Source organism: Lytechinus variegatus, chromosome 4, assembly GCF_018143015.1.
Source record: "Lytechinus variegatus isolate NC3 chromosome 4, Lvar_3.0, whole genome shotgun sequence".
In the NCBI taxonomy this organism is placed as follows: domain Eukaryota; kingdom Metazoa; phylum Echinodermata; class Echinoidea; order Temnopleuroida; family Toxopneustidae; genus Lytechinus; species Lytechinus variegatus.
The window spans coordinates 12,847,951-12,868,475 of NC_054743.1; the positions used below are offsets into that span (position 1 = coordinate 12,847,951).

General features: G+C 36.5%; 1 protein-coding gene across 1 annotated transcript; it reads left to right on the forward strand.

The window, feature by feature from the left end:
* Window positions 1-6,968: 6,968 nt before the first annotated feature.
* LOC121413421 lies at window positions 6,969-19,285 on the forward strand. Its single transcript, XM_041606235.1, has 7 exons — window positions 6,969-7,078; window positions 7,219-7,550; window positions 8,123-8,331; window positions 9,972-10,071; window positions 13,365-13,676; window positions 17,164-17,366; window positions 18,170-19,285. The coding sequence occupies exons 2-7, from the start codon at window positions 7,241-7,243 to the stop codon at window positions 18,314-18,316; spliced, it is 1,281 nt and encodes a 426-aa protein (XP_041462169.1). The 5' UTR covers window positions 6,969-7,078; window positions 7,219-7,240; the 3' UTR covers window positions 18,317-19,285.
* Window positions 19,286-20,525: the final 1,240 nt, after the last annotated feature.

The following is a 20,525-nucleotide window of genomic DNA, read 5'->3' on the forward strand; positions in this document are numbered from 1 at the left end:
CGATCTGTTGTCTCCATCATTGAATATCAAACTTGGAAGGAAATATCAAAAATGCCCTTCCGAACATGCTCAATGATGCGATTTGATGGGGCTAGTAAGATCATGAGGATTTCCCTGGTCAGATAAGAGAATTGAGATTCTGAATGATCGCATAGACTGGGCCTATTTTAGAAAAAAAGAGGCCTGTGTAAACTTCTTAAGGCATTTTGGGGCAAAAGTTGAGAACCGGTCTATTGCCCATAATTCAAATGTGCTGAATCTGATCAGACCTTCCGAACATGCCCAAGGTTGCAATTTGATGGAGCTAGTAAGATCACGGGGATTTCCCTAGTCAGATAAGAGAATTGAGATTCTGAATGATCGCATAGACTGGGCCTATTTTAGAAAAAAAGAGGCCTGTGTAAACTTCTTAAGGCATTTTGGGGCAAAAGTTGAGAATCGGTCTATTGCCCATAATTCAAATGTGCTGAATCTGATCAGACCTAGTCTGCAGGCACAGACCCTGATTGGATCATTGATCAACAAGTGTGCCTCCACGCAAAGACTAGCACATACAAAACTTGCTGTTCCAATACAGGAGCGAGAGAGCCTTCAGTACACAAGGCATGAGTAGGCTGCACATTCAGACCCTTATTTCGAGTGAAGGGTTTGCCCAGCAGACTAGATCAGACCGGTCCCCAAGCTGATTTATCATGTTTTGACTACCTAATTTGCATAGACAAAATAGCTGCCAAATTGACCACTTCATGATCTTATTTACAAAAGATTCTTTAAAACAGTCGCTTTCATTATTATGGATAATGCAAAACCCTGCATACATATTGTGTATCATTAGTGAAGATTCTTTATTTATTTATAATTAGTTGATTATGCAAGTTTATGAATATTTTGAAATATGATGATATCATTTATTTTCAGTTATAAAGACAACCTTCGAAGCATTATTAAAAATCATCCGGCCCTAAAATATAACATAGCGGTTAATACTAATGTGTTTTATTGTTCTTTGAACTCGTATGTATTTTTTTATTCAATATTTGATTTGTACACTGTACAAAATGAAGTGCTAATTTGATTTGGCACTTACAGTGACGTCATTATACAAGCACTGCTAAATTAGCACTTCATTTTTTCACAGTGTACATGTTTTGTTATAGGATCTGTCCAAGTATTGACTATCAAAGACAGAAAAATAACTAGCGTCAATGATATAATTACTTAATGACGCTTTTACAATCTTAATTGAAAACAGTATGCAATCGAAGACTCAATTGTGCCCCTCCCCCTCCACGTTTGAGGAGAGATTTAGATATTTTCGCACATGAAACAAACCAACAGACGTATCGGGAGAAGTCAATGGCATCGGGGTTGAACCATTTTTTTTGTGTATTTTTGCTTGTCAAATCTACTTCCGCACCCCAGTTTCCAGTTGTTCTCAGCACCCTCCCTGTTCAATAAGCACAAATTCTCCAAACCTTGAATTGAATAAAAGTAATTTGAGAAAATACATTGCCTATGTGGTGTACAGAATGTCTTCTATCATATAAAAGTGAAATTCAGATATACATAGCCTAAGAAATATATCAGAGATTTGGGTTCCAAATGTATTGTAACATGGGTTACTCTCAGTTCCCGATCGAGTACCAACATATTTTTCAGAAACTATGAAATAATACACTTAGAGACTTGATACATTTAAAAATGATGAAAGGTGTTGCCATCCTTTAAAAATGCTTACTAAATTTGATATTCATCATCATAATAATAATACATTAAGATTTATATAGCGCACTTTCCATCTTGATTAGATGCTCAAGGCGCTTCAGAGCAGATCAAAAGCAGTGAGCATCACCTTGATAAAGCATTGATTAAACTGTCATGAATATGTCCTAGATTATGAATAATCACATGAATAACTTGTTTGGTAAACTTTCGATTCAATTTTCTATAATGAATATTCACTTCAGAGCAGTGAATAATTTGCATAGAATGTAATAGGATTTTTTTTATCAAATGGTTAACTATTTGCACGCTGAATTGATTTTGGGGGATCATAATGACAATTGTTTGCATGTTATTTTCTTTAATTCAACATTTCAATATTGCACCAATGTTACTTATTATCATTATATAATAATAATATAGATGTTATCCATTCTTAGTTTATCTTGTTTGAAGGTTAGGGAAAAAACAAATTATTGCGATTGTTGAATTCAATTGTACGAATGTGCAAGATTGCAACATCATTGCGCAAAGTAAAACATGGCAGTTACCAGCAGGACTCTTTTCATGAACACCTGATGAAAACTTGTTCCTTGTATTCGCTCTGTAAGAGCGAATGTCAGGGACCATGTGTATTGAACTCGAGCCATACTTTCAACATTAATCCAGATGTTTGCAATCACTGAAGAGCAAAACGAGTAAATATACGATATAAGTCCCTTCTAGACATAAAGACATTTATCACTGAATAATCCCTGTGAATTATAGGCAAGAGGCCTTGTTCAAGAAAAGCGCTCCTCACGAACGTGTTCTGTGTCCTTTTCACCTGAGAAGGACCCGTTTTTATGTGTTAATGAATGTCCCTTTGAAAAAAATATTCTTATTGCAAAAAGTTGCCACTTATAAAGAGGGAAAATTTGTCCAAAAAAAAACGTGCCTTAAAGGACAAGTCCACCCCAACAAAAACTTGATTTGAATAAAAAGAGAAAAATTCAACAAACATAACACTGAAAATTTCATCAAATCGGATGTAAAATAAGAAAGTTATGGCATTTTTAAATTTCGCTTATTTTCAACAAAATAGTTATATGAACGAGCCAGTTACATCCAAATGAGAGAGTTGATGACATCACTCACTCACTATTTCTTTTGTATTTTATTATATGAAATATGAAATATTTTTATTTTCTCATCATTGCATGTGAAATGAAGTTTCATTCCTCCCTGAACACGTGGAATTCCATTATTTTAACATTTTGTGCTTCAGGCAAGGAGGTCCTAATCGTCAAATTCGTAAAAATTGAAATATTGTATAATTCAAACAATAAAAACAAAAGAAATAGTGAGTGAGTGACATCATCGACTCTCTCATTTGGATGTAACTGGCTCGTTCATATAACTATTTTCTTGATAATAAGCGAAACTTTGAAATGTCATAACTTTCTTATTTTACATCCGATTTTGATGAAATTTTCAGCATTGTGCTTGCCTGATTTTTCTCTATTGATTCAAATCAACATTTTTCTGAGGTGGACTTGACCTTTAAGTTTCATGAGTCTTGTGAGTAAGGTAGATAAGCAGATGTGTACAGATGGGGAACTCAGGAGCCCCCCCCCCCCCCGCCAAAAAAAAACTTTCGAAATAAAAAAAAGAGAAAATGAATAAATGGAAAGGGTAAAGGGTGATATTTGATTTTTTTTCTGAATATTATGTAAAAATCTATCACAAAATTGGTTTTTCGTGTTAAAAATGTCAAATTTGTTTGGCTCGTTCGCAGCTTTACGTGATATTACGTCATACGTCATATTCAGGCCCCCTTATTTTCGGGGGCTCATTACACCACACTAAATAAGTCATTTTAGCTTTGCTTTTCAAAAGAAAATGTTCCATTTTTTCCTGTGCTCCACCCCCCCCCCCCTTCACTTTCAACTTCGCTCCCCATCCCTGCTAAAAAGGGAACATCCCAAGTATTCTTTTTAGTCACAAACAAGATATCTTATTAAGGAAATTAATAATGAAATGTCGTAACTCTAGCTAGAAAGTTACCGATATCTTATCTTAAAACATCCTAAGCGTATTTCTTTTACTCGTGAACAAGATATAACATTTATTTAATATCTAACTAAGGAAAAGTTCCCGATATTCTTCACTGAAAAAGGAACATTCTGTACATTTATTTGGATCGAAAACAATTAAGATAGACATATATCATTATTACAAGACATTAATAACGATAAAGCGAAATACGACCTTGAAGGTGTCCAATATCTTGAGCACAATCATGAGAATGAACATGAGAAGGAACATTCTATGTTTTTTGTTTGTCATCCATATGATTCAGATTGCAGCGCCACATCAATCGATCAATCGATCTGCTAGATGGGTTGGAACCTACTCATGATATTCACGTATATGGTGTCATCACTAACAGGTGCGATCAAGGAAATTGTGGCAGGGGGCAAAATTGTGAAATTTATTGGTTCATATTGGAGGGGAGACATCGGATGGAGTAAAGGTTGGTAATTATGTTATTCGGGAAGAGACAAACAATAACACAAACATCAGATGTGTCGGACACTGTCACGGTCACGGTAACGACGTCAAATTAAAATAGATGAATAGTCTGTTATTATTATTATGTTTCTCAAAGAAGGAATACACCCAGGGCATTTCTCCTAAGTGAGAATAAAGACTCGTTTGGTCAGGGGTAGTATGTGAGGGTGTGTGTGTGTGAGGATGTGTGTGTGTGATTTTCCTCCAATGGTATTTCCTCTAAATGACCATGTTGTCTATTGCTGTTTGGCCCAATATCTTTTCGTTCAATAGTCGTTTCTTCCAAAAGCCAGTTAGTCAAGCCACTTCGTCCAAAAGCCACTCCGTCTTAGAGTAATATTACCCGATAGCCACTTCGTGTAAATACCATTTCGTTTAATAGTCACTTCATAGAATAGCCAGTTCGTCTACCTTCATTGCCAGTTGGTCCAAATGCCATTCTTATCCAATAGAAAGTTGATCCAATACCCACTTGTTCAACAGTTAATGGGAGAAGGCTTGGATCCAGTGGGTAAGTGCCCCCCCCCCCCCGTAAAAAAAGGGGAAAGTAAAAGAAACACAGCACAATGTAGGATGAAATCTATAATTTAGACACAAATAGGGATTTATTAGCGTAATTATAATAATCGTCTCTGCGACTCATTTCAATTCAATTCATCACGCCCAATTTCACCAAATTAAAGCATTTCTATAGTCATGATAGTCATGATGGTGTTGCAATTTATTCTCCTCAAAAAACCAAACCTCATGCTTCTGTAGATTTGACACTTAACTTTGAGTCCTACCTATAATTATGTATGCATATCGAAGGCCCAACTCTTGTATTTTTAAGAACAAAATGAAAACAAAACCAAAAAAGGAAACTCTTTGAAGTTCTTCTCTGTATTTCCATTGTTTTTTTATTCAGAGCTATCAAACCAATGTAATCAAATATTGGAGATTCCATTTTTCGTTTTTGTTTCTCATTTGATAAAAAAATACACACTAGGGTGTGTGTTATATGACTCTGATATTTAAATAAAAGATCAAAGAAACTGGGTAGATTGATGTTTATTATTAGATATTTGATATTTTTGAGGAGCTGTATTTCTAGTTTAGTTTGGTTTTGAATAGTGTTTTTTTTTATTTAGTTTTTGCATTGCTCTCTATCATCGCTCTGTGTCAAGGTGTCAGTTAATTTGGACATTGAATTATTAGTATTGAGCATGTATTTGTAATATATGGAATAATAAACATTTTCGTTCTTGTTTTTTTTCTACTTGTGTTTGTTTTTACATTTGAAAGAAATACAGACAAATGATTTCATGAAAACAAAAATATTTTTTGAATTTTTAGATCTGAAGCGAAAAATTATTATACATTGTATTTCTGATATTTAGAAAGTCAATAGTGTTGAAAAACAGTTTTAATCGTTATTACCGATTTTTATTAAAAATGGATCGTTCTATCAGGGGCAGTGCTTTTCCACTCAGATGGTCATTGTTGATATATAGGAGAGAAAAATATCTGAAATAAATGAAAACAAAAGTGTAATAGGATTTCTAACGATTTTTCTAAGGCCTTTGATTCACTATCTCATTATTATTTTTTTAAAGAAAATACAGCAATATGGTCTCAGAGGTAGTTGTTTTTAATTATTTAAATCGTATCTTAGTAATAGAAAGGAATTTACTATCATAAATTCGTTCTTTCTGACTTCAAATCAATCGATACTGACGTGGCTCAGGGATCAATTTTAGGGCCATTATTTTTTTAATTCACATCAATATTTTCATGACTTGTCCCCTTGTCTTCGTAATAGAAAGAAATGCATTCAATTATTAATTCATTTTTTTCCTGATTTAAATCAATCGATACTGACGTACCCCAGGGATCAATTTTAGGGCCTTCATTGTTTTTAATTGATATCAATGATATTTTCATGACTTGCCACTATTTTTATTTTATTTAGTGACAGTGCACATGTAAAGAGCGAACTCATTTTGATTTACCATCAGATGAACAGATTTTCAACCTCACGAATTTCTTTTGCCGAGTGTAGATTAGTTTCGAGCAGTGACAAGCCACCTTGCCTCAGCTGCTGCAAAGCAAATGCATGAATTTATTACAATGCGAGAAATTATACATGTGTAACATATTTGGCAAATAGCTTCGGCCTCCCAAACATTTTCAAAAGGAAGGATAAAGCTCAAGGGAACTTTGATATTGATTTGAGCTACGCCTACCATTGCTTTTAATCAAATTTATCCGTTTAAAATAAACAAACTCAATGAAAATAGCAACACAAAAAGAAAATCCTACGCCATCAATACTTTCTGGATTTCTGCCAAAATTAACTTCAATAGAGGAAAGTGTTGCATTTCACTGAATACATATAAAAATTATAATAATAAACACCAGCCTTCCTCCCCTTTGTGAGGCTTTGTCACTATACTAAAATATGACCTTACCTTTGAGTGAAATAGGAGGTTACGTCATTCATGTTCGATCACCTGATTGGAGGGACAGAACCAGTACTTTCATTTCCCGCCCATTTCCGCTTTCCAGATTGGTTACTGCCCTTTTTGACGAGTGGTACGTTTGCTTTCCTTATTGGTCAGTTAAAAATGCATGGCCGATATATGTACAAATCAATGTCTGAACCTCTTTTTAAAATAGATAAATAGAGGCCTTTCTATCATTTGCAGTTCACTAACATACCACTGGGAGTCTTCCTGCAACTTATCGTACTTTCTTGCGAAAAAGGTCTTCAGCAGCTTCCCATCAGCATTTCTCCGTGTTCAGATATCAAAGTATAACAAAGGTGCTTCGCTGTCGAGTTTAATTTCTTTTCATGTCAAGCTTCACCATAAGCTTTGGTGTTCAATTATTACTTTTATTATTATTATTATCATCATCTTGTTGAATTATTTTCAGTCCGATTTTTTTTTATCTTTTAAACAGCACAACATCAAAGAAGTGGATCATGGCTGCTTGTATCTACTTCCTCTTGATGCTGATGGTGTGCCATTGCTATGCGCAGACTTGGCCATCTGGTACCTACGGTCTTCCTAAACCTCTGACTGGGTGTCCATCTGGCTGGGTTGATGGGCGTAGAGGGCATGATACTGAAGACACAAATCCAATCAACATGTGGAGTGTCCCGATTAATCTGGCCGGTTATCAAGGTAGAAGCAACATGGAGCATCAATTCTGCATGAAGACTTTTACTTCTGGTAGCTCCAGCTGGCCAGCAGGGGAGTACTGCATCTACAAATATGGGTCTTGTCCATCAGGTAATTTTGTTTTTCTAAACCTATAATTTGACCTATAATTTGGTAGCATAGGTCTAGATTGAAGCAAAAAGTCATTAAGGATAGGTATCTATTTACGACACCCCTCTCTCAGACACACACCCCCACACAAGGAATAAACGAAACACGGAAAAAACAGTACACCCCACATACAAAACCCGAAACCGAGAATTATCGGTGATTTATCATAAATTGATCACAAATACAACAGACGAATCATTGTAAAGCTTATATAAGATGATTCCATATTCAGGCATGACTGAGTAAGTAGTCACTTGACGAGTGGTATCTGGATTTTAAAAAGAAAATCACACAAATTAACGTGAAAAGTTTTGGGGAAAGATGAGACATAGATGGCAAAATATAGAAAACTGAGAAATATTTTATAGATAGTATGTATATATATATAAACCTCGTTGTCTAGACACATAATTGAAATTGCCATGAATAATTGTGCGGAGAGGAATGTTGCATATTTGAATGCACACTTATTTTGGTCAGAGACACTTTCTTAGAGCGTACTAATCAACCCATTTTCAAATTGACTTTTTTAGGATTCCAGGAAAAATTCATTTTATGGGATGATGAAGACACCAATAACATGAATACCAAGAGTGGGACTCTGCCCGATGGCATATACGACAATAACTCATTGTACAAGTTCTGCTGCCGAAATGACGGTGATACTTGGCAGGCCATTTCTCTTCCAACAGGAAACAATTTCTATCTTTTCGCCATAAAGGCTGGGTCTACTTGTCAGCGGGTGAGTCAAAATATTTGTAATTTTCATTTATTGTAGTATTCATAAACCCCCTCTATTCCTTAAAAAATTGACATATCTGTGTCAATATGGTACCTGAATAACACAACCCGACTGGAAAGAACAGCGTCCAACAGGCTACACTGTGCTCAGTGCTCACAGTGTGGTAAACAATGTGTGAACGACATATTTACACAGCCGACTATCATTGTGAATACGCTGCAATCACCCTGTCCTGGTGTCCAGAGTGTGGAAATATCTTCACACTGTTGAATTTGAGCATTTCCATTTCCATCTTTTATTTTTCTTCTTGGGCTGGATGAAATGAATAGATTAACAAAATTTACCAGGTTGTCAGTTTGAATTACCCTTCCGGATTTAATTAATCAAATTTCTTTCTTTAATATTTTTAAATGTTTACAACATCGATGCATAAAAATCCGACGCGTCACTATCGTTCAGTTTCTAGTTATCTAGCCTCGATATGACGTATGATGTTTTTAGAGGACCAGGTTATCATTGAGTAATCTACACACTAAGAATGTTTGCACCCAAAATGGAACACTGGTATCAACCTCTGGGGATGCAGTCTTGCCCTGTAAGTGGAAAAGGGCCCAAACATGTGCCCGTTCATTATCATTTGCACGGGACAAATTTTCACTTAATAAGGTTCATAATAATCGACTCTGATAAAGGTTCAAATGTGAATCTTTATTAAATTGTTCATCTCTACACCCTATATAGCGCGGTTAAGCCTCCGTCACATATAGACACGGATCCTCACGGATCAACACGGCAAAGCCGGCATGATCCGGGGAGGTCCGGGATCGTTTTGCCCCGGATTAAGTGTCGACGAGCGTTGATGATAGCACACACGGCATCTTCACAAGGGTGTACACGAACCAACACGTCAGCAACACGGACCAACGCGTCAGCAATACGGACCAACACGTCAGCTACACGGACCAACACGTCAGCTACACGGATCTTCACGTTAGCAACACGGACCAACACACAAGCTACCCGGACCAAAACGTCAGCAACACGGACCATCCCGGATTGCTTATCTACCCGGCAGTCCACGCATGACACCGGATGTTTTTGACAGTCAAAAACTGCCGTGTTTGCCTCAAGGACCAACACAGCCCACCACGGACCACCAAGGATGCCCAAGGCACCAACATGGATCTCTTCCCGGACTATCCCGGATCAGATCCGTGGTCGTCCGGGATGGTCAGGGGTCTATATGTGACTGGGGCTTTAATATATCTAACTGGCAAAGAAAAACCTAGTGGCACCCATTTGTGTCTTTTGGGTGCTGCTGTTGTACCAACCCAAAGGTTCAAATTCGAATCCCTGTTTCTTAGTGTGTAAAGAGCAAATGAAATCAGAATGGAAGGCTGAGAGGCTTTTGTCGAAAGTTGGTGGATCGGGATAGCAGATCATCAGAAGATTTGCACCTGACAAACAATTACAAATAATGTTGTTGTCCAGAGCCACGACACTTCGATGCTATCCCGGTCCACCAACTTGTAACAAAAGCCTCTCAGCTCCCCATTCTGATTTGACTTGCAATTTCAAAATAATTTTGTGTTTACTTTCATTAATATTCGAATCACGATCGGAATTTGAAATATAAACAGGTTATTGGCATGGATGTAACAAGTGAGTGGTTCCATTGGGACAATGAAGATTACATGAATGCAGACGGTGAAAGTTCCGGTTCCAACACTCCCTATCCAGGTGCGTTTGACAATTCAATTTCTGAGCCCTTTTCAACTATATTTTTGGCATATGGCATAATGCTTTCATGTTAGATCACAAACCTCTTTGCCTAGTTCATTTGATCTGATTTTTATGAAAATCCCGATATCTTATGCATCAGTGAGCACACAATATTCGAAAATCATGCAAATGAAAAGAAGGTTTAAGGCCTTGGCCCCACTCTGTGTAGTATCTGGTATCGAATGGTTATTTTGGTGTGCGTTACTCTGAAGCCATGTGCGAAGTTTCGTAAAATAACTGTTGGCAGAAGTAACAAAAACGTCGATGAAACAAACCCTAATTTCACATTTGTTAAGAAATCTTGACTTCCTCTCTCATAGAAATTGTGTACATACATATACTTTATTTAGCAATGTCATTTGGCAGTGATGTTTATCATTAACCTATAGGCAGAATTCTGTGCAAAAATGGAATCGATTTGTTAATTTATGGATGAGTGAGCACGCATCAAAGTGAGAAAACGTGCATTTCAATGTCACAGACTCATTTTGAAGGGTAATAAATGAATAATGAAGGCAAATTCGGTTCCAGATGTGACTTACATGTAATTGCTGTTGTTCTTATCATCCATCATTTCTAGCACCACACACTTTCCGAACTCTAAACATTTTCACGGTTCAGCGAGCACATTCGAAAACCTGGGAATGAATACTCTTTATACTCCATTAACGTATTCTTTTCCTAACAATTTCTCAGGATTAGTTGGATTTATGGACAAATCACTGGTGGATCCAGAATTATAAAATGGGGGAGGGGCGAGTAATCGGGGGAGCCACCAACATTTTCCAATTTTATACATGTTTTAACAAGTTGTAGAGGATACTACCATAAACCCCTACGTTGATACGTCACAATACATTGTGCTCACTCAACCATAAACAGACGATATCAAAATTGTGTGTAGATTGGCTAGTAAAACAGCATTAACACCTTAAAATTCACCCCAAAACAGCCCTTGCCCAACTTTGTATTGACACAAATCTGAAAAAACGACTCTTTTGACTTTCAAAAATAGTAATTTTTAATTCAATTTTTATTTACTCATGCACAACTCGACCGATCAATCTCATTTTTCCACAGGAGTTGCTTAATGAGTGTAAAAGAACACCTACGAAATATCATATCTCAAAATTATTCCGTTCAAAAGTTACAGTAATTTGATTTAGAGGGGACTTGTTGTCTGTGTGTGTGTGTGTGTGTATATATATATATATATATATATATATATATATATATATATATAGACGTAAATAACTCAATCATTGATGCAAGACGTAGCTTCAAGTATCTCTTTATTTCGGCTAGCTTTCGGCCAGAATTAGGGCCTTCATCAGGCCTACAATGCATTGAAACAAAGTGGAACAAAACCATACAAATAAAATCGTAATACCAACAAAGTAAATAATGGGTACAGAACAGAATGATTACACTAGGATAACTAAATGGCAAAGTAACAACAGAGGGGGTTGAGTATTGAACAGAAGGATTACAATAAGATTACAAAAGGATAACAACAGAGGGGGTAATGGCTTAAACGAGACGGTGGAATACAATGGAAATGATGGAGGACAAGGTATTTACCGGCAATGAGATTAACTGTGGATTCTGTTCATCTGAAGTAGTAGTAGATCTTGTGTAGGTAATACTGTGAAAAGGAGGATAATTTTTCAAGTAAAATAACAATTCGTTTCAATATTATACTATATCTGTGTTTGAGTACATTGTCAGTTTTCGGGATTATATTGATCCGTTAATATAGTATACAAGTAACTGTTGATACAGGTAAAAAGTACATTGTATTGCACATTACCTGTATCAACAGTTACTTGTATACTATATTAACGGATCAATATAATCCCGAAAACTGACAATGTACTCAAACACAGATATAGTATAATATTGAAACGAATTGTTATTTTACTTGAAAAATTATCCTCCTTTTCACAGTATTACCTACACAAGATCTACTACTACTTCAGATGAACAGAATCCACAGTTAATCTCATTGCCGGTAAATACCTTGTCCTCCATCATTTCAATTGTATTCCACCGTCTCGTTTAAGCCATTACCCCCTCTGTTGTTATCCTTTTGTAATCTTATTGTAATCCTTCTGTTCAATACTCAACCCCCTCTGTTGTTACTTTGCCATTTAGTTATCCTAGTGTAATCATTCTGTTCTGTACCCATTATTTACTTTGTTGGTATTACGATTTTATTTGTATGGTTTTGTTCCACTTTGTTTCAATGCATTGTAGGCCTGATGAAGGCCCTAATTCTGGCCGAAAGCTAGCCGAAATAAAGAGATACTTGAAGCTACGTCTTGCATCAATGATTGAGTTATTTACGTCTGTACATAGAACATGATGCGCTGCAATACACGTTCTGCGAAGGGCCCTCTTCCTTTATATATATATATATATATATATATATATACGTATATTTTGAAAGAAATGGATAAAGAGAACAATGTTTGGCGTATCTTAAATCAAAGTTCCCCAGATCTGACCTTTTGAAAAAATGGCAATGCCGAGAAAATGCCTCTGCCAGGAATCGAACCCGGGCACCAAGTGTAGAACGCCGGTGCCTTAACCACTAGACATCAAAGACGGGTTAGTGGCTAGGGCGACCCCGATCCGATTGACCGTCAGATAGACATATTTTTGACACTATGCCAATTATAATTTCCTTTGTCGGGTGAAGGTGGGTTTTGAACAATGACAGCCGCCATGCCTCAGCCGGATCAAAGGTATTGCTTTGATCCAGCTTTGATATATATATATATTACGTATATGCCTACACTCTTATATTTTTGTAGTGTCACCAGACCTGAGTGTCACCCTGTTGATGCTCATTCTATGTTTTTAGATTGTAACTTAAAAATAACTCATCTGATAAATGCATTTTCTAATGCTATTCAATCGATTTAGTAATATCAAGTATGTACACCTGGGTCCCGTAACATGAATGTTACCGATTGATCGTATGCTTGATTTTCATGATTGATTGTGCATTATATTCAGTGCAATCAATCGTAGAAAAAAATGTTCTACGATCATTGATAAGCTTTGTGTTGGTTACGGGGCACAGGAGACGACCATAGCATACCCGAAAACTCGCATTGGTAAAGAAAAAGCTTCACCGTCACTAACTACTATTGTTTCGATCCTAAGTTTTGATCCTCATAAACATGGATGCTTTCAAAGAAAGTTGAGACTTTCCATCATAATTTTATTCTTTATTATATTAAAAGGTGTTTCACTTTCGGGAATAATGCTGATTTTCTGCTACTACCAACCTGCAAGTACAAGTGCCTGGCCATCTGGTACCTACGGTCTTCCTAAACCTCTGACTGGGTGCCCAGCTGGCTGGGTTGAAGGACGTAGAAGGCATGATACTGAGGACACACATCCACTCAACTTGTGGAGTGACCCTCTTCACTTGGCTGGTTATCAACAAAGCAGCAGCATGGAACATGAATTCTGCATGAAGACCTCTACTTCCGGTAGCTCTCGCTGGCCAGCAGGAGACTACTGCATCTACAAGAAATGGGCGTGTCCATCAGGTAATCATGTGATTGATATATGAATTTGCGAACCGTCAATGGATGGGTAGCTTCTTTGAATCTGATGATGATAGACCCATATTCCCAATCAATGAACTTGATCTTGAGGTGAAATAATATTAATCATATTGAAAATGATGTTACCAGGCGCGTACGCAGGATTTTGAAAGGGGGTGGGGGGGGTTTTCGAGCTGATTTTTTTTAAAATCTCCCGCCCAGTCTCTAAAAAGTGTTGAGCGGGGGGGGGGGGAGGTGATGATTTTTTTTCTTTTTTTTCAGCGCTGCAAATAAGACAATAACATTTAAGTGGGGATGGGGTATGTAACAGTGCGGTCATGACCCGCGAGCGAGCAGAAATGTTCTCGTTTTTGCGTTGAAAACATAACCTTTTTGTCAATAGTTTGTTGGTATCATAGTCGATGCTACATGTCCTTCGGATCGTAGCACTCATGATATGGCCTTGATCAGAACACTAGAAACTTGAGAAATGTCATGAATAATTGCGAGCGAGCGGAGCGAGCGAGCCGAAATGTTTGCGTTTTTCCGTCAAAACATACAATTCTTCTCAATAGCTTGTTGGTAATAATTACATATTAGTTGATGATACATGTCCTTCTGCTCGTAAGTCTCATGATATGGCCTTGATCAAGAGACTAGAAACTTAAGAAATTTCATAAATGATTACGAGCGAGCGGAGTGAGCGAGCCGAAATTTTCGCGTTTTCCCGTCAAAACATACATTTCTTGTCAACAGTTTGTTAGTAAATCAAGTATTAGTCGATGCTACATGTCCTTCTATTCGTAACACTCATAATACGGCCTTGAACAGGAGACTAGATACTTATGGAATTTCATAAATTATTACGAGTAAGCGGAGCGAGCTAACCGACATTTTAGCGTTTTCCGTCATTTTGGTTTTCATATTGGTAAAACATATTTTGTAAGAAAACGTATGTCTTTGTCTTGGTTCACTTGTATTCATAAGTATACATCATGATAATCATGTATGGCCTTGTTAATGGCGATACCGTGATCATGTCGGCGACATGCGGAAATAAAAGATATAATAAAATGGAGCGAGCGAAGCGAGCGGAAATTTTTTCTGTGTTTTTCGTCGGAAACATGAGATTCTGTTCATTATTGCTGTCATATACATTACTGGGTAGGGGAACTGTCCGTAACCAGACCAAGGAGTTATCAGGCGCTTGCCCGATAACTCCTTGACCAGACCGACCTCTGGGGAGAAAAGCAAAAAAAAAAAAAAAAAAAAAGGAAAAAAAAGGAAACGAAAGGGGGGGGGGTTGAACCCCCTAAACCCCCCCCCTTGCGTACGCACCTGGATGTTACTATACTGCAACAAATAACAAGTAAAATTTGAGTGTTGAAATTGAATTTCCTTTTCTTTTATTACATGAAATTGATTATACATTGATAATCATAAATAAAACATGAATAAATATGGAGCGTACGTCTATTGAGATTAGTTCTGGCAATTACGGTATTCCAAATAATAGTATCCAGATAAAAGTCCAAAGTAAAATCCAAAATTTACTCCAATTTGTTTTGGTTTTTTTTAACAAGTGCACACCTAATTACCAATAATGCATACAGCATTTCCATTTATTTGAAAGCAGGATAAAAGAGCATTGCAGATTAAATGCCTTGCTCATGGGCATAGGTGCCAAAGCCGGGGATCGAACTTCGGACCTTCCATGTATAGCCAGGCGCCTTAGACCACTCGGCCACGGCACCTCCACAGTTGGTTGGTTTGCGAACGATGAAACCGATGTTGAAGCACGATGAAAGTTGGTTGGCGAAAGATGAAACCGATGTTGAAGCACGATGAATAACATGAGTCACTGTAATGAGTTGAAATGTCCGTGAAGACGATGTTAATGGTGATTTACAGTCAATTTTTAGCAATCCATGGGTTGAAAAGCGTTCATTAAAACAGGTTGATGATCTCGATGAGAACTGAGAATTCCTCTCTAAAAATAACTGCGAACAGTTCATTGATGGCGGGCAAATAATTCTACTGAAGATAAATATTCCAGGTGGAAATAAAGTCTGCTCTGACATAAAGTCTGGCGTGAAACTCTTAGCTCTGATATGATCTGATGAAGTGATCTGGTATGATATGATGATCCTTGAAGAAACTGCGACCTTAATAATAACAATGTAATATAATATATATATACACATTTCAACTATTCTAGAAACTTTTAGCATTCAATATTCTAGAGGCTACTAGTATTCACTATTATGGAAGGTTCTAGTATTGTTTACATTTTGTCATTAAGAACATTCTGCCCATTTCTAGAGCAGTTTACATTTGAAACACTCTTGAATGACCTCATTGAAATAAACAATGTCAACAAAAAAGCTAAACCTATTGTTCATTTACACTACCAATACAAGTCTATTGTAAAGCAATCTCTATTAAAAAATCCTTGGCCTTTAAATAGGCAGAGGCCTGCTTAATAAGAGTTCTTTATCTATTCTATGAATATCTTTAAAGAGAAGATAATGAATGTAATTGCTCTTACAATTCTTCTTATATATAACAATGAATTAGATGATTTTTTTTTGCTTGTCAATTTTTTCTGGTACAAAATCCTATATTTGTGGTTGAAGACCTCTTTTTTGCTTGTCAAAACTTTTGGCGGACGAATTTGCCCCCCTACCCTTTGGAAAATCCTAGGTACGCCACTGATGCAAAAACGTTCTGATCAATCTATTTCCTTTCTTTTACCCTGCTCATTTTCTTTTTTTTTAGTTGTTTGGATATTTGCTTCTTCCTTTCCGTTTCGTCATCATTTTTCCTCTTTAATGCATGATTGCGAGCAAATCTTCGTAATTTGATTAGATTTCCGATCCTAGTAGCCCTACTGATGTCCGTACGCAGTAGAAAGTAAAATGGGAGTTAACTCCCGATCCCCCCCCCCCACCTCCCCGAAATTGTGTTAACATATTTCATGATAATCTTTTATATTTTCATAAATTTAATGTATTCCTGTTCGATCCCTTAGTTAAGATTTCCGCCCATTGCAAACGTACTGCCCCTACGTAGAAACGACCCGTCACAGGGCCCTGAGAACGATGCTTTAAGTGGGGATGCTGAAGTGAATTTGAAAAAGAAAAAAAAGGGGTTTCAATACAAAATGGATATCAAATTGATCCCTGGAAATTTGAAAAGATAAAAAAGAATCGCGAGAAAATGAAGGTCGGTTTGGCTACATTTGCACATTTTTACATATCTTTTAAAATACCTGGGGGTGTTCCCCCGCACCCCCGCTTCCCAGGGCTATGATCCGTCAGAATGATAACAAAAGGTTGGTATTCATGAAGCAGTAACTTTCATCATGGAGGTAGAACCTCCATGCTTTCACATAATGAATGTAAATGCCTTGTAATCATGGAGGTACCTCCATGCTTTAATCATGTTAATCGATCTGAATTTCATACTTACATGTATCATCCTGTAATAGGTTTCCAGGAAGGTTACATTTACTGGGATGATGAAGATAGCAGCAATATCAATACTCAAAGGGGCACTTTGCCCGATGGGGAATACACCAATGACACAAAGTACAAGTTCTGCTGCCGAGATGACGGTGTTGTCTCACAGGCTATCAACCTTCCGACCACAGATAACTTTTATCTCTTTGCAGTGGGAGATACTTGTCAGCAGGTAAGTGTTATTGAATGATTCGTCATGAACATTTAAGAAATAGACTTACATAAACCTACCTATGATAAGTCCACCATTACCAATATATTTTCGCTCGCGCGACATTTGCTAAAACTTCAATTTCATAAGTCGCATACTCGAAAAATCACTTTTGCATACCTATACAAATGACAAATCAACGTGTTGATCATCATACAAATCTGAAAACTCGCTTGTCGAAGATATTTTATTTTCTCGTCGTGACTCACATGACACGACGCAATTGAAGATTTGATTAACCTTAATACTATTCTTGACTTAATCTTCGTAAAAACAAATATTGGTCCAACCAACAGACATCCCAGCCATGGCGTAATTTCATTCAGCAAGAAATTGATCCACAATGTGCTGCACTCAACCCAGGTGAGGTAAATGGGTACCGGTAGGAAGTAATTCCTTAAAAAGCTGTGTGCGCTATGAACGCCTAGCTTAGCCGGGTAATATAGGAGCGCCTTGAGCACCTAACAAGGTGGATATGTGCGCGATATAAATACCCTATATTATTTCTTAATTTAGTTTATTTTCTTAGACATAACACATTAATATAAAGTGTACTGCATCCCTTGACGTAACAGTGACATTCAAGAATTTGGCAGGTGTTAAATGGGGGATTAATAATAAAAACCATCACCATGATCAGATTGACATCTAAGATTAAACAGGATGTTTTCTTTTAATTAGTTAACTTCTTGGGGCTTGATGTATACATTACAAGCCAGACCATGATTGAATATCAGGAATTACGTTTCAATATTTGCCCACAGGTGGCTGGTAAGACAGTGGTCTCAGAATGGTTCTACTGGGATAACGAGGATTCTTCTAATGCTGATATCCAGTCTGGTGAACACCCATATCTTGGCGTGACTGCTAGCGGTGGAAACATCAAGCTAACCTTCTGTTACTACAACTAGCAAGAAGCCACCGCCATTGGCACAGCCTGTTTTACCATGATGACGACAAAATCACGATGATTAAAGTATTTTATTAGCTTTTGATAATTGATGTATGGCCTTTGTTATTGATAACGTTTTTGCTCTCTTATTTGAAAATCGTTCTTAATCAATGAATATAATCATTTTGGCATTACTATACTATATTTGACTTTATATGCCTATAGTCTTATGTTTGATATATATTCAGAAATAACTCTGTTCTAGTAAAACACGACTAGAAAATAGTTAAATACGACTAGAAAAACAGTTGCACTTGATCATAATAACCAATCCTATTTTAGTGATTTGTTTATAGAATGTTCGACTCTAAAAGAACATCTCTATATTTTAACTTATATGCTCAAATAGGATGGCGATGCTTCTATCGAAAGTCTACACATTCAAATTAATTTATATAACTTCATACTTTATTACCCCGGGGTATTAATTTTGTGAAATATTCATAGTTAGAAGATTTCCAAATGTGACGGTGTTTCTGGTTTCACATGTCATATGAAAATTCGTAGTTATGATACAATTAATCCGTCGAATTTATATTCTGCCAATTAGAGGATCTGTCCGATCAAGGCTTATATAGGAAACATGATCTGTTCTGTGACGTGTGTACACTTTCTCATAATACACAGTCATTATCGAGGATGAGCGCTATATATTACCCCTCCCCCCATTTCCCTTATAGTTCAACTGTCTTACCTTCTGAATTGCACACACTCTGCAAAGCAAATAAATTAAGCTCCAGCAAAGTAACTGAACTCCTTGAACTACAATTGGGGATGGTTGAAATATGATTTGATATGTAGGCCAGTGAAAATTACATTCACGTTGAGTAATAAGTTTATTATCACTTAAGAATTATAGCCCGTGTACCGTGTAATAGCCTAATTTATTAACTTTCAATAAGATCATTTCCTAGGGGGCTGGTATTTCAGCTTGTTATTTTAAATATTTTCTTGGAATTGGATTGAAATAACTATATTGTAATGCCCATTTTTTTTAAACAAATCATTATGAAAAAGGAGGATCATGTAAAAATGAAATTTGAAATTCTAAGATACATTTCTTTTTATATATTTATATGGAAAATATAATGCTTTGTAGGAATGGTTGAATGGTGTCTATTCTATGTTAAAATTAGTAATAATAAAATAATGCATTGGTATCAGGAATGAAAATGTAGTATGTTTTGTTTATTATTTCTGCAAATGAAATCTTATATTTCGTACTTGAAGTAATCTTTAATCTCTTGTATTTCTCATCTTCATTTAACTCCTGCTCGGTTTTGTTCTTCTTGTTCTTGTTTTTCTTCTTGGGATGAGAGCGAGATCGATGAAGTAAGCATCGAAGGAAATGATATCAAGAAAAACAGGTTGGTGAATTGTAGGGAGAGTACGATATAAAATAGAGGGAGAGAGAGAGAATGAGAGGGACGAAAGGGGGGGGGGTAGAATTATCTTGCCCCTTATCCTATCCCTACAAAAATCCTTGATCATTCAATAAATTCTTACCATCAGAGACGTCCTTCCATATTTCGGGGGGGGGGGGTGGTCATCAATTTTCTGCGCGCCAAATTATAGAACAGAATTCTGCGCACTATAAGCTCACCGAAAAATTGTCAACTATTTATGTTTAATATTATTTTCAAGCGAGTGTTTCGAATGTCTTTTTAAACGTATTTTTGTATTAATTTCGTACATATTTCTTTTTCAAGTTAACAAAATCATGTACCATCACCCCATCCCGATTCCCATGAACGCAATACTATGAGTAAGCCTCCATATAGCAGGGAAACTCACAATGCCATAATAAATAGTTCGATTGCTGTTAAGTCGTGCATGAAATATTGATTTCTTAAAGCAATAAGTTTACTCAGCAAATCCTAATTGATCTAAATTTATTATGAATGAATCCGATCAATATCATTTTGGTAATTAAGCTTCAATAACTCAAATTTTGCAAACTGGAAGACTATAAAATTCCTGGTCTAAGTTTCATACGCTTAAATAAATTCAGTAGACGTATACTTGCTAAAGAATGAACATAATTCCATGAGCTATAAATACATAAATATAAACCTATCCTCCCAGTAGGCTTATCATAATGTTCATCATTCAATGTTCAAGCTTTAAAAATCGGAAAAAAAGGAAACTACAAAACCCTTTCAGGACAC

What these genes read in the sequence shown, in the direction of transcription:
- LOC121413421 (XM_041606235.1), top strand. Translation starts at nt 7,241, where the DNA reads ATGGCTGCTTGTATCTACTTCCTCTTGATGCTGATGGTGTGCCATTGC. An exon ending in ATATGGGTCTTGTCCATCAG is followed by an intron (nt 7,551 to 8,122) that starts GTAATTTTGTTT and finishes TGACTTTTTTAG; the next exon opens with GATTCCAGGAAAAATTCATT. An exon ending in CTGGGTCTACTTGTCAGCGG is followed by an intron (nt 8,332 to 9,971) that starts GTGAGTCAAAAT and finishes AAATATAAACAG; the next exon opens with GTTATTGGCATGGATGTAAC.